Consider the following 19,223-nt stretch of genomic DNA (forward strand, 5'->3'; position numbering starts at 1 on the left):
CAAGCTGAAATTATAACTGAAAATGTCAAGGCTTTATTTTGCAACAGATATCTTACAAAGAAAATATTTACTTTTACTGATATTTATGGATGTGCAATGCATCAGAGTTTTTTTATGGTGTCTCCTTCTCATTTAGTCATTTGTTCCTGGTCTTCAACTCAGAGGTAAAGATGCTAGCTTGAAATGCATGTATATTTAACACAGAGACAGATACTATAATCATCACATTCAAGACCTTAAAATGGCTTCCAAATTTGTGGGTGCAGTTTTGCACTCACTATTAATTACTCACATAAAGTGGAGGTCAGGTTGAGGTGACTTTAAAAATTTGGTTCATAGTATTAACTAACTCCATTAATCCTCACTTCTGGACGCTACAGACTTGACATCACCTAGGAGCATCATCTAAGGTAATGTCCTGGGCACTTCCTCTAGGAGAGTTCTCTGCTTCAGAGGCAGGGCTATCAATGAGAGGGATAGAGTCTTCCATTCCCATGCTATTTTGCATCTTCAGTTCGTAATTTAGGTCAGAGTTCCCTTTGTCATTGACCTCTCCCTCCAACTCATCTGCCAATTTGTCCTGGGCCTGAGCTGCCTCCTCAGAATCTTCCTTTTGGTGCAGAAAACTACAAATCGTATTAGGTCTGCTGTATGAGAAATCTTTGTCTTTAATCTGTAACCACTCCACACCACCTGGTCAGAAAAAAAGATAAACTAGTGAAACAGGGAGGAGAGATTTTAACAGCAAGACGATATATTTTCTTAGTTTCACGAGTTTATTGTTTTAGCCTTAAAAAATAACTAGAAATATGCAACAAAGGTAATGTTATGTTTGAGGAAAACCATCATTACGTCTGAGGTGGTGTTTGCCGTAAGCTTCTGCTACAAAAAGACTTGAGGAAAGGGAACTGCCTGTGACCCATTTTCCAAACTGGAGATGGTAAAATCCCTCCCAAATGTCCTTACTTCCTTCTGCTGCATAAGACAGACTTGTTTTCACTATGATCCTCATGTGCTGAAGTGAGGAGAAAAATTCTTAGTTAAGACAAATAGCAGCTTAATTTCACTGTCCTGAAGCAATACAGCATAAAACTCTGCGGGGTAGAAGGTTTGTTTGCTTGCTTATGTCTCCAATATAACATTTTTTCTAAAAACTGAGAGAGGGTCTTCAGAATCCCCATCATATAGATGATTTCTAATCAGCCATTTTCATTTGCTTTGCACTTGAGAGCTACATATCAAAACTATTGTTCTTCTAGCTGAGCAGTGCCCCCAACAAACCCTTAGCTCCACTGCTTCTTCACATCAGCCAGTGTTTCCTATTAGATGACTCAACACCTGTCCACCTCCAGCACACCAACTACTACTGCCGACTCCTAAGTATTTTCAACCTACAAAGGTACCAAGAATCGAGATGTGGTCTCCCATGTGCTGTGTAAAATGTAACTATTGCACCACCAGCTAAGCCCATTACATTTTTAAAATTTGGTAATATATGAATTTTTATGGTACCTATTGCTGTCACAAATGGGACCACTCAATTACAGTACACTCCAAGAGATTACAACCAATAATACATCAAAGCAATGAGGGCTGCTTAATGGGGATGGTATTTCCCCCTTAATGGGGATGCCTTCTGTTGATTTACTGGCATTTGAGTTTTGTGTGTGTCTCTCATGCTGGTTCTGTTTGTTCATCTAACAGCTTTCCATTCTTCCACAGCAGTGATACAAAAAAAAAAAATGGTACAAAGTTGTAAAGGTCAACATTTCCTTGCCTAATCCAAAAGAAGAATGACTGGGATGGGAATAACATCTTTCAAGAATGTAGATCTTTATTTTTGGGCTGAGTCCCACCATACATTCAGGAGTTGAGGCCACTAGTTTTTGTGGTTGTTGAAGGTTCCCTGAAAGTTAGAGCTGTGTCTTGGTTAACTATGTCTAAGTGTGTCTGGGATAACTAAAAACTATTATTTAATAGGATAATCCTTTTCCAATTCCTATTTATCTTAGAATCAGTGCATTTATATGATGACAGAAAATCCCACTTGCATTATAAATACTGGGAGGGGGAAATCCTTTTCATCCAAAGGTTGGTTTTCCAATTATTTATAATACCAGCGAAATAGTGGATCACACAGACATTAGTTTACCATTCTTCAGTATTTATTTTGTACTGTGCCAACACTGTTGCATCTAGGTGCCAAACAGCACCTATGCAAGTTCCAAAACTGTTTCCATACGATTCAAGATGCTGAGAATATATTTTACTGATGCAGAATGAAGACTATCATGTTAATTTAAGTTTAGAATATCAAATAACTTGATGGAACATGGCACCTGAGAACGTCTAAGAATGACTACTAATGAAAAGCGATATAGCAGGTCTGTAGACCAGTTTATTAAAAACAAGTACTGTACTGCAAATACAGATTACTAATGGAACTGGTATTTCTTCCCTCATGTAAGTATGCTCTTCAGAAGTCACACCATCTCAATATACAGTAATCAAAATGTGTCAAGTGGCAAATGTATGAGTATTGAGTGTTTGTCATGTGCAAACATTGAATTGCTTGTGAGGAAGCTTGAGAGTTCAATTAGAACATTTCCTACAGTGGCATTGTTTTAATTAAGCAACTATATTACACTAACTTTTAAAATGAATGATTTCTTAATAAATCAATAGGTAGTATTAGGTGGGGAGAGGAAATGTTACATCTTATGGGTAAAAGTCATCCCATCTGTGATCAGATCGTCACATCTAGATCGCTCACAAGATGACTTTTAATTACCATAAAATGTAATCTTCCAGCTGAATATGTATAAATTTAGCATAAAATGGCTCTTTATTCCTAACCCTGTGAATAAGCAAAATAGCAGGAACAATTGGGATTAAGAAATTGCTAGGAGCAGTATTACTGTAAATATCTTAATACAGAAACAGCATTGACTTCCGGCCTAGAGATAAAAGGCAAAATTTAATCATGTTGTGAAATGGTACAACACCATTGAAGCAAGTGGACCAGAACTTAATTTGCCTACAGAATGCATATCAAAATGGAAAGTAGTATGGCCAAAATCACAGGAAGCTTTACAAATAGCTATAATTTATTTTTAGTTCAGTTAATTTGTTTATATATCATTTGCTGTTTAAGAACAGAAAGCTTGTATCCTTTAATTCCCTGGATGTTTACTGGCACTAAATTGTCAAACTAATTTCTGTCTTCAGCCTCGTATCAAGGATAAGGTTTAGTCCTAGCATGACCTCACATGTTCCCACGTATAAGACCAGGTGCACTAACCTACACTCTCTTCTCCTTCCTTCTTTTCAGTCAGAAGCGTCCGTGTCATGTTCAGCTTCTTCACCGTGTGGCACTTATATTTCAGCTGTAGTTTTTGGTTTCCTTCTGCATCCACTATAAATAAAAATTAATTGATTCATTTTAGTGAACATCCACATCATCTGAAGCATGAAAATTATCTGAACCTTACAGCTTCAGCTCAGATACAAACCAGAACATACAAGATGTATCATTTACCATGCTCTGCATTTTCTTCAAACACCACACAGGTTCCAAGGGTATCTATGGAGAACAAAGGACATTTAGCTGAGAAATAACAGAGGTTATTTGCCAAGGGCCCAGTACTTCAAAAAGCTGAGTGCTCTCCACCTCCACTGAAGTCAATGGAAGTTGAGGATGATCAGTATCTGTCATCAGGGCCGGCTCTAGGATTTTTGCCGCCCAAAGCAAAAACAATTTTGGCCGCCCCCCGCTTATTTAATTACCCCATCCCCGGCCCCGCCTCAATTCCGCCCCTTCCCCAAATCCCCAGCCCTGCCTCTTCCCCCCAGGCTCTCAAGCCTAGGAGGGAGGGAGGGGGAGAAGCAGCGCCGCGCCACGGCCACTTGGATTCTCCCCCTCCCTCCCAGGTTTGAGAGCCTGGGAGGGAGGGGGAGACTCCGAGTGGCCGCGGCGCGGGCGCCGCTTCTCCCCCCTCCCTCCCAGGCGCCCAAGCCTGGGAGGGAGGGGGAGCAGCGGCGCGCGAAACAGCTGTTTCGGGCGCTCGGGATCTCCCCCTCCCTCCCAGGTTTGAGAGCCTGGGAGGAAGGGGGAGACCCTGAGCCGCCGCGGCGCACGAAACAGCTGATTCGCGCGCCGCTGCTCCCCCTCCCTCCCAGGCTCTCAAACCTGGGAGGGAGGGCAAGTAGCAGCACGCAAATCAGCTGTTTCGCGCGCTGTGGCAGCAGCAGCAGAGGTGAGCTAGGGCAGCCAGGGCACATTTTTAGGGGCGGCATTCTGGCACCGGCCATGCCGCCCCTAAAAATGTGCTACCCCAAGCACCAGCTTGTTTTGCTGGTGCCTAGAGCCGGCCCTGTCTCTCATGATTGGGTCCTACATGTCACACTGAAAATGAGAGGTTTCATCCATATGATCGTCTCCTACCTTCATATTCCCCAGCAAAGACATATCTGTCCACTTGCAAAATGGGCCTCTCTGTGTCTATTCCCTACGAACAAGGATAGACAGAAATTACACTGAAGTCATGTTTCAGCTAGTCAAGGCAAGGCATCAAGACTAGAGAAAACAACTGGTAAACTGGTATGCCAAGTACAGTAAAACCAACATTATATACAGATTCCCTGAAATGGTATATGCAGTACAAGACAAAAAAACAATATGAAATGCAAACTAGCGATAGTAAATCAAGTCTATTCTATCACACTGAGATTAGTATGGGGAGAAAAATAAACATACAGAAAGGAAACTTTATTTTCAGTTTATAGACTCAAAAGCTTCCTAAACAGTGAGATTTAGATGAAACAAATATACAGTATATCTCAGACAATTAGGTAAGTAAATGAGAAAGGTGTACAGGAGAAAAAAAGGTTGCATAGTACACAAACACTTAAACAGCACACTGACATCACCAGTCAATGACAGCGATAGGAAGCTATTATTTATATGCAATCAGTAGATCTCTGAAAATAAAGGGACACCATCAACCTATCAAGTAAATTTCTAAAAGTGAGTTAAAAGTGGTTTCCAGCACTATTCCTGCTTCTGTTTCCTTCTACAAGTTTCTGTGGCTTTACAATCACTTTCCCCTATTTTTAAAGTGTATTTTTTCCCCCATTTCTGTAAGAGTGTCTCGCAATCAACAGGGAAGTGACTATACAAAAGAAATATTGAACCTGACTAAACACAAAATGCTGTGAAACAAAGTAAACAAACAAATATTTTGGGGTGACAACTCCTTTCAATCATAGTAACTTTAGATGTTATATTAATTATACTCGGTACATGATTTTAAGACAAACACTATTTTTCAGTTGATGGTGTCCCACTGACTGAATCCTTTTAAAAAGTCTTTGACCTGAAAAAGGCTACAGCATGTAGAGGGAAGAGGCAGTTGCTAGAAGTCCAAAGGAGCATAAACTAACTTGTATTCAATCTCCTATTTCTTAACAGCTTTTAAAAAGTACTTTATGTAATTGCCTCAGGGAAAACAGTATTTTAACTCAGAGTTTTATATTACTAAGTTTACTTGCATGGAAAATAAATTATTCCCTAAGGGACAAAACCTTTATCTAGTTTCAGGGCTGCATGCTGGAGGATTTCTGTGTGGACAAGAGGGTGGAAGAAATCCTTATTCTGACTGCAGTTCAGTACAAAATCTATTCCACTGTCATTAATGCAACTTCAGGTTTACAATAGCTTCTGTGGCTCCTGTGCATTGATTTTGGGAGTGTGTTTTTTGGGTTGGGGAGGCATGGTTTGAAGGGGTAGGGCAGAGCCGGCCAGAAGATCTACTGAGTATATGCCTTCCCAAAACCCATTTGCATGCAGGCATGCTGGAAGTCCCCACTGAACATAGCTTTGCAGCATAGAGGTTGGGACCCTTGCACGAGGTTCCAAAATCCTGCCCTCCCTTCTGCAACAGAACCTCATAAATTGTGCTGGCTCTGAGCCTTCCAACTATACAGGGCATAGGGACAAGATTTATAATCTCACAGGTTATTGGCTCTTCCTGCTTATTCTTCATACAGAATCACAATCCTCAGTTTGTAATATCAGTCCTCTCCACACAACCCAATTATGATACCACAAATTAAGGAAGACATCAGATGGAGAATCAATTGCAAGATCAGAAGAACTCTTAATGGTGAGCCACAATATTTTAAGTACACAAAAATTAATTTTCTAAATCGCTATCAGAACATGAGCAACCTTAAAACTGAAAAAACAGAAGCTCACGTATTCTCACTTCATAAGCCTGAAATGTTTTCAGAAAAAAAAAAACCAGTCTACTCCATGTGACGCTGTATGGAATATGGGAAACACTTTATGATATTGTTGATCCCAATATTATAAAATTGCAAGGAATCTTACCGGATAAGCCATGTGAAAATGTTATGATTTGCCAAGTATGAAAAATCTTGTTTATATTTTTCTATCACCTTTTATTGTTAGTTATAGATGTTTGATATATCTGTATTTCAAAACTTGTGCTGTGTTTCTAGGTGACACCCCCAGACAGATTGACATCAGCACTGCCTAGCCTGTTTGATGGCCTATCATGGTCATCAGCTGTATAAAGAACCCACTGAAAGGAGCCAGGGGCTACACCTTATGAGTCAGCAGGACAAGTAGGGACATGCCATGTGCTGTGAAGCTTGTGTTTGGGACACAGGAAGTACAAGCCAGATGGCAAAAGGAATATAAAGGACAGCTGCATCATCTCCATTTTGTCTTTATTTCTGCTTCTTACCTCTGGAGTAACTTTTCTACAAACAAAGCTCTGAACAAAGGACTGAATGACCCATCCAGGGATATTGCTAAGAACCTGATATATGGACTCTGAAGTCTCTGTATGTATCCAATTGCTTTACCATTTAACAAATCTCTTCTTGTTCTTTCTTTTTTTTCCTTAGAATAAACCTTTAGTTTTAGACTCTAAAGCAGGCCTGCACATAAAGCAGCAAGGGCCATATTACTCCAAAGAAAATAGCTGAGGGCCGAAACCCCCCGGCCATGCTGAAACAGGCCCCCCTTGCCTCCCCCCAGCGCCACCCAGCCCCGCCAAACCCCATCCCCCCCCAGCACCGCCGAACCCCGCCCCCCCCAGCCCCGACCCCTAGCTCAGCCCCTCTGAGCTAAGCACCCCTCGACCCCATCCCCCAGCAGCCCTGACCCCCAGCTCCGAGCACAGCCCCTCTGAGCCAGCCACCCCCCCGACCCCATCTCCCCGCAGCCCTGATCCCTAGCTCTGAGCCCAACCCCTGTGAGCTGAGCAGCCCCCGACCCCATCCCCCAGCAGCCCTGACCCCCAGCTCCGAGTCCAGCCCCTCTGAGCCAGACACCCCCGACTGCCAGCCCCTCTGAGCCTGACACCCCGACCCCAGCCCCCCTAGCCCCAACCCCTAGCTCCGAGCCCAGCCCCTCTGAGCTAAGCACCCCCCGACCCCATCCCCCAGCAGCCCTGACCCCCAGCTCCGAGCCCAGCCCCTCTCAGCCAGACACCCCCCGACCCCATCCCCCAGCAGCCCTGACCCCCAGCTCCGAGCCCAGCCCCTCTCAGCCAGACACCCCCCGACCCCATCCCCCTCCAGCCCTGACCCCCAGCTCCGAGTCCAGCCCCTCTGAGCCAGACACCCCCCTGACTGCCAGCCCCTCTGAGCCTGACACCCTCTGACGCCAGCCCCCCTAGCCCCGACCCCTAGCTCCGAGCCCAGCCCCTCTGAGCTAAGCACCCCCCAACCCCATCCCCCAGCAGCCCTGACCCCCAGCTCCGAGCCCAGCCCCTCTGAGCTGGACATCCCCCTGACCCCAACCCCCGTGAGCTGCGGCTCGAGCCTAGGCCGGGTGCCTCTCCCCTCACTCAGACTTACCGGCTCTGCCTCATGCCCAGCGCTTCCCGCCTCAGCAGCCCCGGAAGCGACGCTGGATGCCAGGCAGGAGGAGCGGGGGGGGCGACCTCAGCCCCGCACTCTGACCGCCCTGACAGTCAGAAGCATGGCTGCCGGGTTCGCCCCCTGCTGGGGGGGGGGGGGGCGGGAAGAGAGAGAGGCAACCTCAGCCCCGCGCGACGCGCTCTGACCGCCCTGACAGTCAGAAGCGCGGCTGCCAGGTTCTCCCCCTGCCGGGAGGGGGGGTGGGGGGAGAGACAACCTCAGCCCCGCGCGACGCGCTCTGACCGCCCTGACAGTCAGAAGCGCGGCTGCCGGGTTCGCCCCCTGCCGGGAAGGGTGGGGAGGGGGGAGGCGACCTCAGCCCCACGCGACACGCTCTGACCGCCTTGACAGTCAGAAGCGCGGCTGCCGGGTTCGCCCCCTGCCCAGGGGTGGGGGCGGTCGGGCCCCCCTGCCCCAGCAGGGGGCGAACCTGGCAGCCGCGCTTCTGACTGTCAGGGCGGTCAGAGCGCGGCGCGCGGGGCTGTGAAGTCGGGCCCCCGGGGCAGGAGGTGAACCCGGAAACCGCCCCCCACCGCTTGCCCGCGGGCCGCACAGTGGGCCCACGCAGGCTGCATGTGGCCCGCGTGCTGTGCAGGCCTGCTCTAAAGGATTGACTGTCAGCATGGTATTTTACGTAAGATCCAAAGTAATATTGACCTGGTGATGTGGCTGACCCTTTGGGGTCAGAAGAACATTTTGTATAGTGAGCAGAGTTTTTAAATAACTTTTCACTGTACTGGACCTCGGTGCCGATTGGGAACCAGAGAACTGGAATGCAATAAAGGGAGCTGTGTGATTTCTTTATTTTTTTAGCTTCTCAATAACCAGTGTGGGGGATCAGAAGCACAGTTTGTGCCTGGTTGGTAAGTTTAACTTCAGTGTTAACCACCAGTTTGGGAGTGTCTGCTCTTCCTTATGCAGCCTGCCCTGGCCTTATTGTGGGAAAGGAGAAAAGTGGCTTGGAGTGAGAAAGTGGTGGTGTTCTGTAAATATAGAAAAGTTTTCTAGTAAGAGTACAATACGATCGCAAGGAATACAATTTAAAGCAAATCACATTGATACCTGTCAAAATATGCAATACTATGATATTACCTTTGGGCAAGGTCACCAGTAACTTGCCCAGTCAGCCATCTGTGTACCATATTTCAAATAAGCTGGGTCAGACCCAAGAACAAAATGTATTCAGGAGAACAGGAATGATACATAATGTATGTATGAACTTGTATTAAGTTTCTCTGATGTCGCTGTAATTGAGATTTAGGAACTAATTTTATTGACTCATTTATTTTGGTCATCAGTGGCATATTCAAAGGCATTTTTCATCTCTTTCTAGCTTTGGGTCTACCAAACGTCCACATTTTACATAACCCCTTATATATGGAAGACACTAATCCTTTACAAGACTCTGGGGCAATCAGTAGTTTCCACAAGCAAGACACCTTGTCTCACATAGGGGAATCAATTAAAATCACTCAATTGCAAAAGAGTGAGGACTAGGTAACCCTCTCTGCCTTTGACAGTAATTTTGTAATACAGTAGACAACCTTAAGAGATAAAAATGTCTGCTGAAAACCTAACACTAAGCTGCTCTTCATATGCTGTATATCAGGGCTCACTGGGCAGTATTTTGGGCTGAGAGAGTAAACAGGATGTCATTAAGGTAAAAATGGGCATTGTTTGCAAGCTGTTAAGAAATTGTCAGGAAGTGTACTTGCCCATATTAAAGTTGCATGGATCAGGGTAAAATTTTCAAAATCACCTAAGGCCTAGATCCACAAAGAGACTTAAGTGCCTAAGCCCCAGATTTAAGTGACACTGCAATCCACAAAGCCCCTGCTTGGCAGCCACCTAAGCCTGTATGTATGCAAACTCACTCAGCACCTAAATTTTTGCTGTCAAAGTTCTCTAGATGCCTAAGTTTCTGTCTCTGGGCATGCACACAATGCCTCACTCTAGCAGTCTGGACACCGATCTCATGCCTAAACCCCAATGGGATCCTCAAACCAGGTGAAGATAGAGGTCCCCTGGCCTATCTTGCCTGCGGGGCCTGATCTGGTAGGGGTGCTCAGAGCACGCCTACTGCATCGGGGCCTGTTCAAAATCAGTCTGAAAAAGATGGTAGTGGGACTCAGATTCCACTCCCCATCTTCCACAGGGGACACCCTCTGTTCAAATCCTTTCAGGAGAGAGTGCTCTAATCAGCAGGCTAAGAGACATTCTGATGTTGGTTTCCCTCAATCTCTCCTGTTGAAGTTGTATTTTGGATAAACAATTACCCATTGAAGAGGGGGACTAGACCCTGGGTATCCCCACTCCCAGGTGAGTAACCACCATGCTAGAGTCATTCTCACTGTCTGTCTCTTGCCCAATGACTATTTAAGTATTTAGCTAAATGGAACAGCTATACCAGGAAAGACAGAAGGAGATCGACATCAGAATATTCCATAGCCCAGCAGTTAGGGCACTCAGAGGTGGGAGGGCATTCAGCGGTTGGAGACCACTGTTCAAATCATTACTCCTCCGCAGGCAAAGGGCATAATGGAACCTGGGTGAGTGCTCTAACCACTGGGCTAAAAGTTATAAGAAGGGTACTGCCACCGGCAACACTTCATCCTCATCCTCTGTTTCTTGCAAGAAATTGCTTAGGTGCCTAAGCTGTCTGACTCTAGGAGCAGAGCTCCTGAGTATGGATCATAAACAGATGCAGGCACCTCCCTGTAGCTTGGACTTAAGCAACTAACTCAATAAGGGCGCAGGACGTAAGAAACACCCCTTTCCTGAGCATCTCACACTAGCTACTTTAGGCAACTCCACACCAAGTGTGCTGGTTTTTGTGGATCCCATTCTTAGGCATCTCTCCCTCCATGCATTTTATAGGGAACCTAAGTACCTAACCCGTACTTTGTGGATTTGTGGATTCCACTAGATGGCTACGCATGCAAAAGTTAGGAGTTCAACCTCTACATCCCTTTCTGGGTCTGGGCATAAGTGACTTACAAGCCTTAGTCACCCCTGATTTAGACTCTTAAGTCACTTGGGTGTTTTTGGAAGTTTTACCCTAAGTTTTGCATAAGGGTATATTCACAGGCCAAAGGGAACTTTTAATATTCATTCACACTGTCCACTGATGCTAATTGCTCTGTGCACAGACCATGGACAGTTTATCGCCCATATAGTCTGCATATTTCTGCACTAAGGGTTTGATCCAAAGCCCATTGAGTTCAATGAGGCCCTAAAATTTCCCCTAGTTCACGAAAATAAAAACTTGCCTCTTTGCTGATATGTTGTAGTCAAACTCACCAAAATCTTGCATTTGTTTTCACATTTTTCTAGGAAGTCTGAATCAATAATTCCAGACAATTCCACCATGACCAGCTGCTCCTGCAAAATAAACATATAAAGCTCATGCATCATATATTTAGAACACTAAATATATTAACTTTAAAATGAACACAAATATGTCTATTACTTTGCTATTAAAACAGACCACCCTCAAAACTAGAACTGTAGAACCAAAATTTGACCTATATTCTTTGTTTGCAAAACAACACAAAGACATTGCTATACCAGAGCAAAATATCATCCAACTAGTACACATTCTGTCCATGTCACCAAAACTGCAACTGAATTTGAAGGTTGTTTGCATTCGACCTCAGATAGTGTTCAGTTTATACCTGGAAGAACAAGGACTGGCAGTCCTTATAATTTTATGCTAGCTAGCGTAACAGCACATATTATACTTATTCAGATTTTTAATTAAATCTTACAATGCTTCAACATTTACCAATTATATACTGTAGCAGTGAATTTTATAGGTTAATTATAAAGTTTTTTTCCCCTCTATTTGTTTACAGTGTGTTGCCTTTCCATTTAATTTGTTCTTGTAATTCCTTATTTTGAGGGGACGGGGAGCATAGGAGGAGAAAATGGTGTTGACAGATCCTTGCCGGTCTTTTTCTGAAGATAAACGATAGATGCCCAATTTTCATGACCAATCTTATAATAGTGATCAGTGAACACACAATTTAATTTTAAAAGTGTAGCAAAGGAAATATTGCAAGTTTGATTTTACAGCTTATGAGTAGCTATTACACTTCTTTTTAAGGTTACGGTAAAATAATGTGACAGTATCAGTATTATTTTCAAAGTTCTTCCTCCTATATAATGAAGTATTTTTTCCAGTTTCAGTTGTCTACATGTAACAATCTGGCTTTGCCATCACTCACAAAAATAAACATCTCAAATAAAAACCAACTTTGTTATAACTGGAAGATTTTTAAAACATGACTCCATTGGAGAGGCAATGCAGTGCAATGGATAAAGTACCAAATGGACTTGGGAGACTTGAGTTCTACTTTGCTCTCCACCACTTAACTTTCTGTGACCTTGGGCAGTCATTTCACTTCTCTGTACCTCAGTTTCTCCCTTCCACACTTGGAGTATCTTGTCTATTTAGAATGTAAGGTTCTGGGGGAAGGGACCATCTTGTATGTTTGTACAGTGCCTACCACAATTGGAACCTGATCTCAGATGTGCACTCTAGGTATTATCCTAATACAAATAACCCAGTTCCAGTATCCTGTGTGAAATGAACTGGTGTCAGTCCACTTCCTATCTGACTGGTGTCCACATTATAAAAGCCACTATCAGAACCTGCATTCTTCTAGAGCGTCAAAGGCTTGCTGCTCTACACTATAAAATGTTACCATTTGTAAACCATCAAAAGTATGCTTATAAAATTTGCAGAGGACACCAAGCTGGGAAGGCTTGTAATCATTTTGGAGAATAGGCTAGGCTAGGATGAGAATTCAAAATTACCTTGACAAATTGCAGAATTAGTCTGAAATCAGTAAAATGAAATTAAATAAAGACAAGTGAAAAGTATTGCTCTTAGGAAGGAAAAATCAAATGCACAACTACAAAATGGGAAATAACCGGCTAGGCGGTAGTACTGCCGAAAATGTTTGGGGGTTACAATTGATCACAAATTGAATGAGAGCCAACTATGTGTTGCAGTTGCAAAAAAGGCTAATATTCTGAGGTGTATTAACAGGAGTTTCACATGTAAGACACAGGAGATAATTGGCCCTCTCTACTTGGCACTAGTGACCTGGCCTCAGCAGGAGTATTGTATCCAGTTCTGGGCACCACACTTCAAGAAAGATGTGGATAAACTGGAGAGAGTCAAGGTGAAAGCAACAACAATGTAAAAAGTTTAGAAAACTTGACCTATGAGGAAAAGTTAAAAAAAACCTGAGCATGTTTACTCTAGAAAAAAGAAGGGCGGGGAATCCTGATAACAGTCTTCTAATATGCAAGAGGACAGCGATGGATTGTTCTCCATGTCCACTTAAGGTAAGGTAAGAAATAATGGGCTTAATCAGCAGCAAATGAGATGTAGGTTAGCTAGTAGGAAAAACTTTCTAATGACAAGACTAGTTAACTTCTAGAATAGGGTTCCAAAGGGCCCACAACCAAAACCTATAATTCAAAAGGTGGAGGGCTTAGCTCAAAAAGTTTGAAAACAGCTTAGGGTGCAGGGAGGGAGTAGGTAGGGGCTGTGTGCAGACGGTGTAGCGCAAGATGCAGGGAGGTGGTAGCTGGGGCTGTGTGCACACAGGCATAGGTGCTGACTCCGTGGGTGCTCTGGGGCTGGAGCACCAACAGGGAAAAATTACTGGGTGCTCCGCACCCACCGTCAGCCAAGCTCCCCCCTCCAAGCCCCCTTCTCCACCCCCCCCCCCATGCGCCGTGTCCCCGTTCCTCTCCCTCCTTCCCTCTGCTTCCCGCCACCTAACAGCTGCGTTTAGGACTTTCTGGGAGGGAGGGGGAGGAGCGGGGATGCAGCGTGCAGGGAGAAAGTGGAGAAGAGGCGGGGCAGGGGTGGGGACTTGGGAGAAGAGGGTGGAATGGGGGCAGGAAGGAGGCAGGGACTTTGGGGAATGGGGGGCGGGGTGAGGGTGGTGCAGGAGTGGGGTCGAGCACCCACCGGGAAGACTCGGCGCCTATGCACACAGGGGGTGGCTGTGGGTGCACGGAGGGGGTGGCTAGGGGCTGGGTGCAGGGAGGGGATAGCTTAGGGTACAGGGAGAGGGGTAGCTCGGGCTGTGTGTAAGCAGGGGGATAGCTCGGTGCAGGGAGAGGTGTGCTAGGGGCTGTGTGCAGGCCGGAGGTAACTCAGGGTGTAGGGAGAGGAGTATTGGGGGCTGTGTGCTGTGAGGACTCCCCTACGATACCTGTTCCCGGCAGGGCCAGCTTTAAGCCGATTCGGCCGATTCCCTGGAATGGGCCCTCGCGCCTAAAAGGGCCCCGCAACATCCAGGGCTGCCGGCAGAGGGGGGAAAAAAAAAAAGCTATGTCCTGCTTCTCTAACCTCCCTCCAGCGCTTGCGCCGCCATGCAGCCGATCAGCGCAAGCCTGGGAGGAAGGGGTGAGGAGGAGGAATGCAGCGTGCTTGGGGAAGGGGCGGGGCCAGGGCAGGGATTTGGGGAGGGATCCAATGGGGCAGGAAGGGGGTGGAGTCGGGAGAGGGGGGCGAGACAATTCGTGTCCCGGCATGGGGCCCCGCACGTGCTAAAGCTGGCCCTGGTTGCCGGAGGGGTCTGCCAGCCATGGAGCCGGGTCTCCCCACCCGGGTGGGCTCTTACCGGCTGCCTCTGCAGGAGCAAAGGGGGCTGGGAGCTGAGAAGCAGCTTCAACCTGGGGCATCAGAAGGAGAGGCGGGAACGCTGCCCCTGACTGCCCCACACTGCCTGGCTCCAGCTTCCCACCTCCGACCAGTCCAGGGGGCAGGGAGAGGAGCTGCCCCCGGGGCTGCCGTGCTCTTGTGATGTAGGTTTTTTGGGGGGTGGGAGGGGAACAATGCCCTCCATGTCCCCAACTCTGCCCATGGGCTCAGGGCTTCTGCCGCACTGGGAGTACCAGGGCTCCAGGATTCAGCCCCACACCTCCCAGCTTCAGCCCTGTGGGGGAAACTGGTGGGGCGCCGGTGAGGCTGCACCCGACCCTGACACAGCACAAGGCCTGGATCTACCCCAGAAACACCCTAGGGCCCTGCTCTTCTGTGCCAGGTACACCAGTTGTGGGGCAGGCAAGATCCAAGTATGGAGAGGCTCAGTATGAGGGGATCCAGGTGTGGGGTGAGAGGGTTGTGTGTGGGAAAATCTGGGTGTAGGTAGCTCAGTGGGGGGTCTAGGTGTGGGGGGATCTGGATGCAGAGAGGCTCGTTGGGGGGGGGGGTTCCAGATGTAGGGGCAATAGGACTCTACAGGGGCTTTGAGGTGAAGGTGGCTGGGGCTCAACGGAGGGGTCTGGATGCTGAGGGAGTGGGGGTCTGAGTGCAGCTAGTTGGGGGGTCAGTGGTGTGGGGGTCTGAATGTGGGGATTCAGGGGGCTCAGGGTGATGCAGGGCATCAGGGTGGAGGGTAGATTGTAGGCAGCTCAGTGGGCAGTGGTCTAGGTGCAGGGGTTCGAAGGCGGAGGGTCTGGGTCCAGCTGGACTCCAGATGCAGGGGTTGAGGTTCAGGGGGGTGGGGTTCGGGTATGGAGGGCTAGGGGAGTTCTGGATATACTGCGCGATACTTGGCAGGGGTGTCTGGATATGGGAGGTCTGGATGCAAGGGGGCTGGGTGGATGGGCGAGCAGCTCCCCATACAGTGACCCCCCCCCCCCCCCCGCCCAAAGCTGAGGAGCGATGGGGGCAGGAAGCAGGGGATGAGGCTGAGCTTCTTACAGCTGGGGGAAGTTTCTGAGGGTGGGTCTGACACAGCCCCAGCCACTCCCTGTAGGAGAAGAGGAAGTCCCATCCTCTCCTGCCTCCAGCCCAGCCAGGACTAGCAGCTGATCCTGGCTCAGGGTAGGAGCCACTGGATGGGGTGTCCCCATCCCCGCAGTGCTTTACCTCTCTGCCAGCTGCTTCAGGTGCCTGAAACAATGTACCTGTGCTACTAGGAAGTAGCGCATGACTGCTCTTGCAGCTGCCCTTTCCCTGTAGTAAAAGTCGTTTTCATTTTTCTGCAGGGAAGCAAAGAAATCTGCGGGGAAAATGAATTCTGCACACATGCAGTAGCATAGAATTCCCCCAGGAATAATAGGTCATAGCAGTGAGTTTGCTGCAGGCCCAACCATGCCCAGCTTTGTACCAGCTAACCCAAGAGGGGACAGGCAGTATGACATCAAAGCAATGTACTATCTCGCTATTCATTTCCACACAGCAGCAGCATGGCTGCGATCACCACAATTGCTCCCAACAGCGTTCGTTCCACTACTCTCTGCGGGCCATGCCAGAGAGAGCAATGACTGAAGGGCGGGGAGCATGACCGCCGCCTTGCCCTGGGGTGGGGGCACAGCCGCAGGGCTGTGCGAGGAAGGAGGCAGCGCTGATGCTCAATTTGGTGCAAATATTACGGGAAAATAGGAGTGCGGGCTCCCGCCCACCGTCTGTCATTGACACCTCACCCTCCGGCCGTGTCCAGCCTCGCTTCCCGCCTGGCCAGACACCCCCGGGCCACACCCTCCAGGGGCCAGCCCCGCCCGGGGCTCCGGTGCCATACAGCGTGCAATGAGTGGAGGGAGCGCGGGGGACCGGAGCCTCGGGCTATCCTACGCGAGCCCCCGGCAGCAGGGGCAGCCAAACGCCGCCGCCGCCACCCCCCACTAATCAGGCCGGGCAGCAGCAAGGAGCCTGAGCACAGACACCCGATACCTGCACCGCTGTGGGAGACTCCTACCCACCTCCTCCTCCTCCTCAGCTCCCGCCGCCGCCATGTCCCGGGCCCCGCCGCGAGCCAGCGCCTCAGCGCGCACCACGTGACCCTGCCGCCGCCATCTTAGATTCGGGAGGGTCCCGCCCCCTACGGCTCAGATCCTGCCGCCCGATCCTCCCAGGCGGGAGCGCGCCCGGAGCAGCGGAGTCCTGCTGCAGCCGCTTGCTAGGGCGGGGAACGGGCTGGGGCGCGCGCGGGCGGCGGTTTGCTGGAAGGTCCCTCCGGCCCCAGGGTCATAGAGTCGCCCGCGGGGAGACTCCAAACGTCTCCTGGCTCCCGCCGGGGCGAACGGGCCCTAGCGCTTGGCAAACGCTAACGGGCACCGCGCAGTCCCGGGCCCGAGAGGCCTGTGGGCGCAGCGGGCCGGCGAGGGTTGGAGGGGCTGGGCCAGGCCGGCAGGAGAGGAGAGTTTTTGGCCCGGGGAGGGGAAGTGGCTGCCAGGCGAGCGGTGGTGGGAGGGAGGGAGGGAGGGAGGGAGGGAGGAAGAGCGGGATCGCGGCCTGTGGCGGAGGTGGGGGTCAGAGGGCGGGGGAGGCAGCAGGCGATGTGGCCCTAGGGCTCTCTCCGCAGTGGGGGTACAGCCGGCCTGTGCCGGAGAACTTACTGGGGGCTGGTCCTAGGCTGTGAGCTGCCTCCCCACGGCCCAGGGGGGCAGCCCAGACCTCAGCACAGTTGGTGCCCAGTGATCTTACGTGATATGTCTGCAGGCCCACTGCTGCCCAGCTTTGTCCCTAGTCACGCAGCCACACAGCCCCTGTCTGCTGAGAACTTCTAGTAGCCTCCTCCCTCTGCCCCTGGCCAGGGGCCATGCAAGCTGGGTTAGTCTGGAAGCTGTTATGGGAACCGAGCTCGCCTGGGGTTTACAGCCAGAGTGCTTCATTTACGTAGGCTGAACTGAAAATGTAGCTGATGGCTGCCAGAGGCAGGTGATTTACCAACCGTGGCCTGTAATCTGTCAATCAATTTCATGGAGCAGTTACCCAGAGCTACTAGTGAATGAGTAGGTAGACTCATGGAGAGGAGCAGCCCCAAATGCAGAAAGGATTCTGGAGCATTTTTGCTTTTAATCCAGGAATACAAAAAAGATTACGAGCCACATGAATTCTAACTCTGTGGGTGATAGGTGGGGAGCAGAGTGCATGGGCTTTTTCCATTCCAAGTGTTGCTTGTTTTTTTAATCTGAATCAATAATTTGATATAATAGCAGGTCACTCCCCTCAGCACAGGTGATAGAACTGCAATATTTCACAAGGTTTTAAGAAATAACAAAAGTGCATTTGAGTGACTTATTTCATATTCTGCCACTAGAAGGAGATACGAACAAAATATTGCTTGATTTAGAGATCTTGATCAAAACATTTGAGAGGTTTTCAATTAGTTTTTAACTTTAAAGGCAGTAAACATAGACCACTTTATTTCAGTGATCTTCTCATGACTCATTCTGAGGTGATAAAACTAGCCTTTTAATTATCCTTAACTACTGGTATTGTGATTATTAAATAATTATACTTAATTATAATGTTTTGGGCCAAATCTTGACGTGTTTAGACAGAACGTATAGTGACTTGAAGTGAAGTTCTGCCTGAGTAAGGACTGCTGGATAAAGCCTTTTATTTTCAAAGTGCTTTACAAACATCTAATACTCACAAACTACAGCACTCCCATGACACAGGGTTAGTACTATTATCCTCTTTTTATGGATGAGGAAACTGAGGAAGAGAAGTGACATACCATAGAGAGCCCTCATGAGAGCAGAGACTAGAACTCTGGGGCTCCTGTTTGTCAGTCCTCAAACCCCATCTCTTGCTTTAGATTTAGACCCCAATCCTGCACAGACTTATTTGCATGCTTAATTTTATGCACTGTGGTAATTTTATTGACTTCAGTTGAGTTACTGATACTATGCAAAGGTAAGCCTGGATTTAAGTCTTTGCAGGATTGGGCCCTATAGATTGGAGCTTTTGGATTAGGGTGACCGGATCACCCAAGTCAAATATGGGGGGGAGGGGCAAAAACAAAACAAAACCACCCTTCCTCCACAAGCGCTGGAGGGAGGCCCGGGAGACGTAGGGGAAGTGCGGGGCCATGGTGAGTGAGAGTCCAGCCTGGCCCCGAGCAGGCAAGACTCAGTCGGGCGGTAGGGAGAGTAGGGGGGTGGCCCGCGGGGCCAAGCGGCGGCTGTTCTCTCCCCCCTGGGCAGCGGGACTCAGGAGCAGCTGCTGCTGCAGCTCCCACTGCTGCGGGGGGAGGAAGCGGCCGATGGCCAAGCTCGGCGGCTGCGGCTCTGGCGCCCGGGTCCGAACCCAAATCCCCCGAGCCTGGGCCTGTTGTGGGGACCCAGCAGTGCGCACGCTGCGCCCAACCCCTGGCCAGTCACGTCTGGGCTGCTGCCCAGCTGGTGCTATCCCGGGCGGCCCCGGAGTGGGGGCAGCAGGCCCCAGCCCCCCCGGCCCGCTCGGGTCCCGCAGGGGAATGAACGGGCCTGGGCTGCCGATGCCTCCACCC

The 19,223-nt window shown here is 48.8% G+C and overlaps 1 protein-coding gene and 1 long non-coding RNA gene across 6 annotated transcripts in view; one reads left to right on the forward strand and one right to left on the reverse strand.

Moving 5' to 3' along the window:
* Positions 1-5: 5 nt before the first annotated feature.
* GTF3C6 (general transcription factor IIIC subunit 6) lies at positions 6-17,535 on the reverse strand. 5 transcript variants are annotated; one of them, XM_054022423.1, is made up of 6 exons: positions 17,411-17,535; positions 11,254-11,334; positions 4,445-4,508; positions 3,539-3,583; positions 3,302-3,415; positions 6-693 (listed from the first exon to the last, which is right to left on the reverse strand). In XM_054022423.1, exons 2-6 carry the CDS (start codon positions 11,320-11,322, stop codon positions 389-391), a joined length of 597 nt encoding a protein of 198 aa, XP_053878398.1. In that variant the 5' UTR covers positions 11,323-11,334; positions 17,411-17,535; the 3' UTR covers positions 6-388. The 5 variants fall into 5 exon arrangements, with proteins under 5 accessions (XP_053878398.1, XP_053878396.1, XP_053878395.1 ...); XM_054022421.1 differs by lacking the exon at positions 17,411-17,535 and adding an exon at positions 16,687-17,081 and having other exon boundaries at positions 11,254-11,328; XM_054022420.1 differs by lacking the exon at positions 17,411-17,535 and adding an exon at positions 16,687-17,081 and having other exon boundaries at positions 11,254-11,331.
* The window catches only part of LOC128834018 (uncharacterized), a 79,162-nt gene continuing 64,460 nt past the window's right edge, over positions 4,522-19,223 (forward strand). The window contains exons 1-2 of the long non-coding RNA XR_008444373.1: positions 4,522-6,164; positions 6,523-6,870. This is a non-coding gene — a long non-coding RNA (uncharacterized LOC128834018). The remainder of the gene's footprint in view (positions 6,165-6,522; positions 6,871-19,223) is intronic.

This window comes from Malaclemys terrapin, chromosome 3 (assembly GCF_027887155.1).
Source record: "Malaclemys terrapin pileata isolate rMalTer1 chromosome 3, rMalTer1.hap1, whole genome shotgun sequence".
In the NCBI taxonomy this organism is placed as follows: domain Eukaryota; kingdom Metazoa; phylum Chordata; order Testudines; family Emydidae; genus Malaclemys; species Malaclemys terrapin.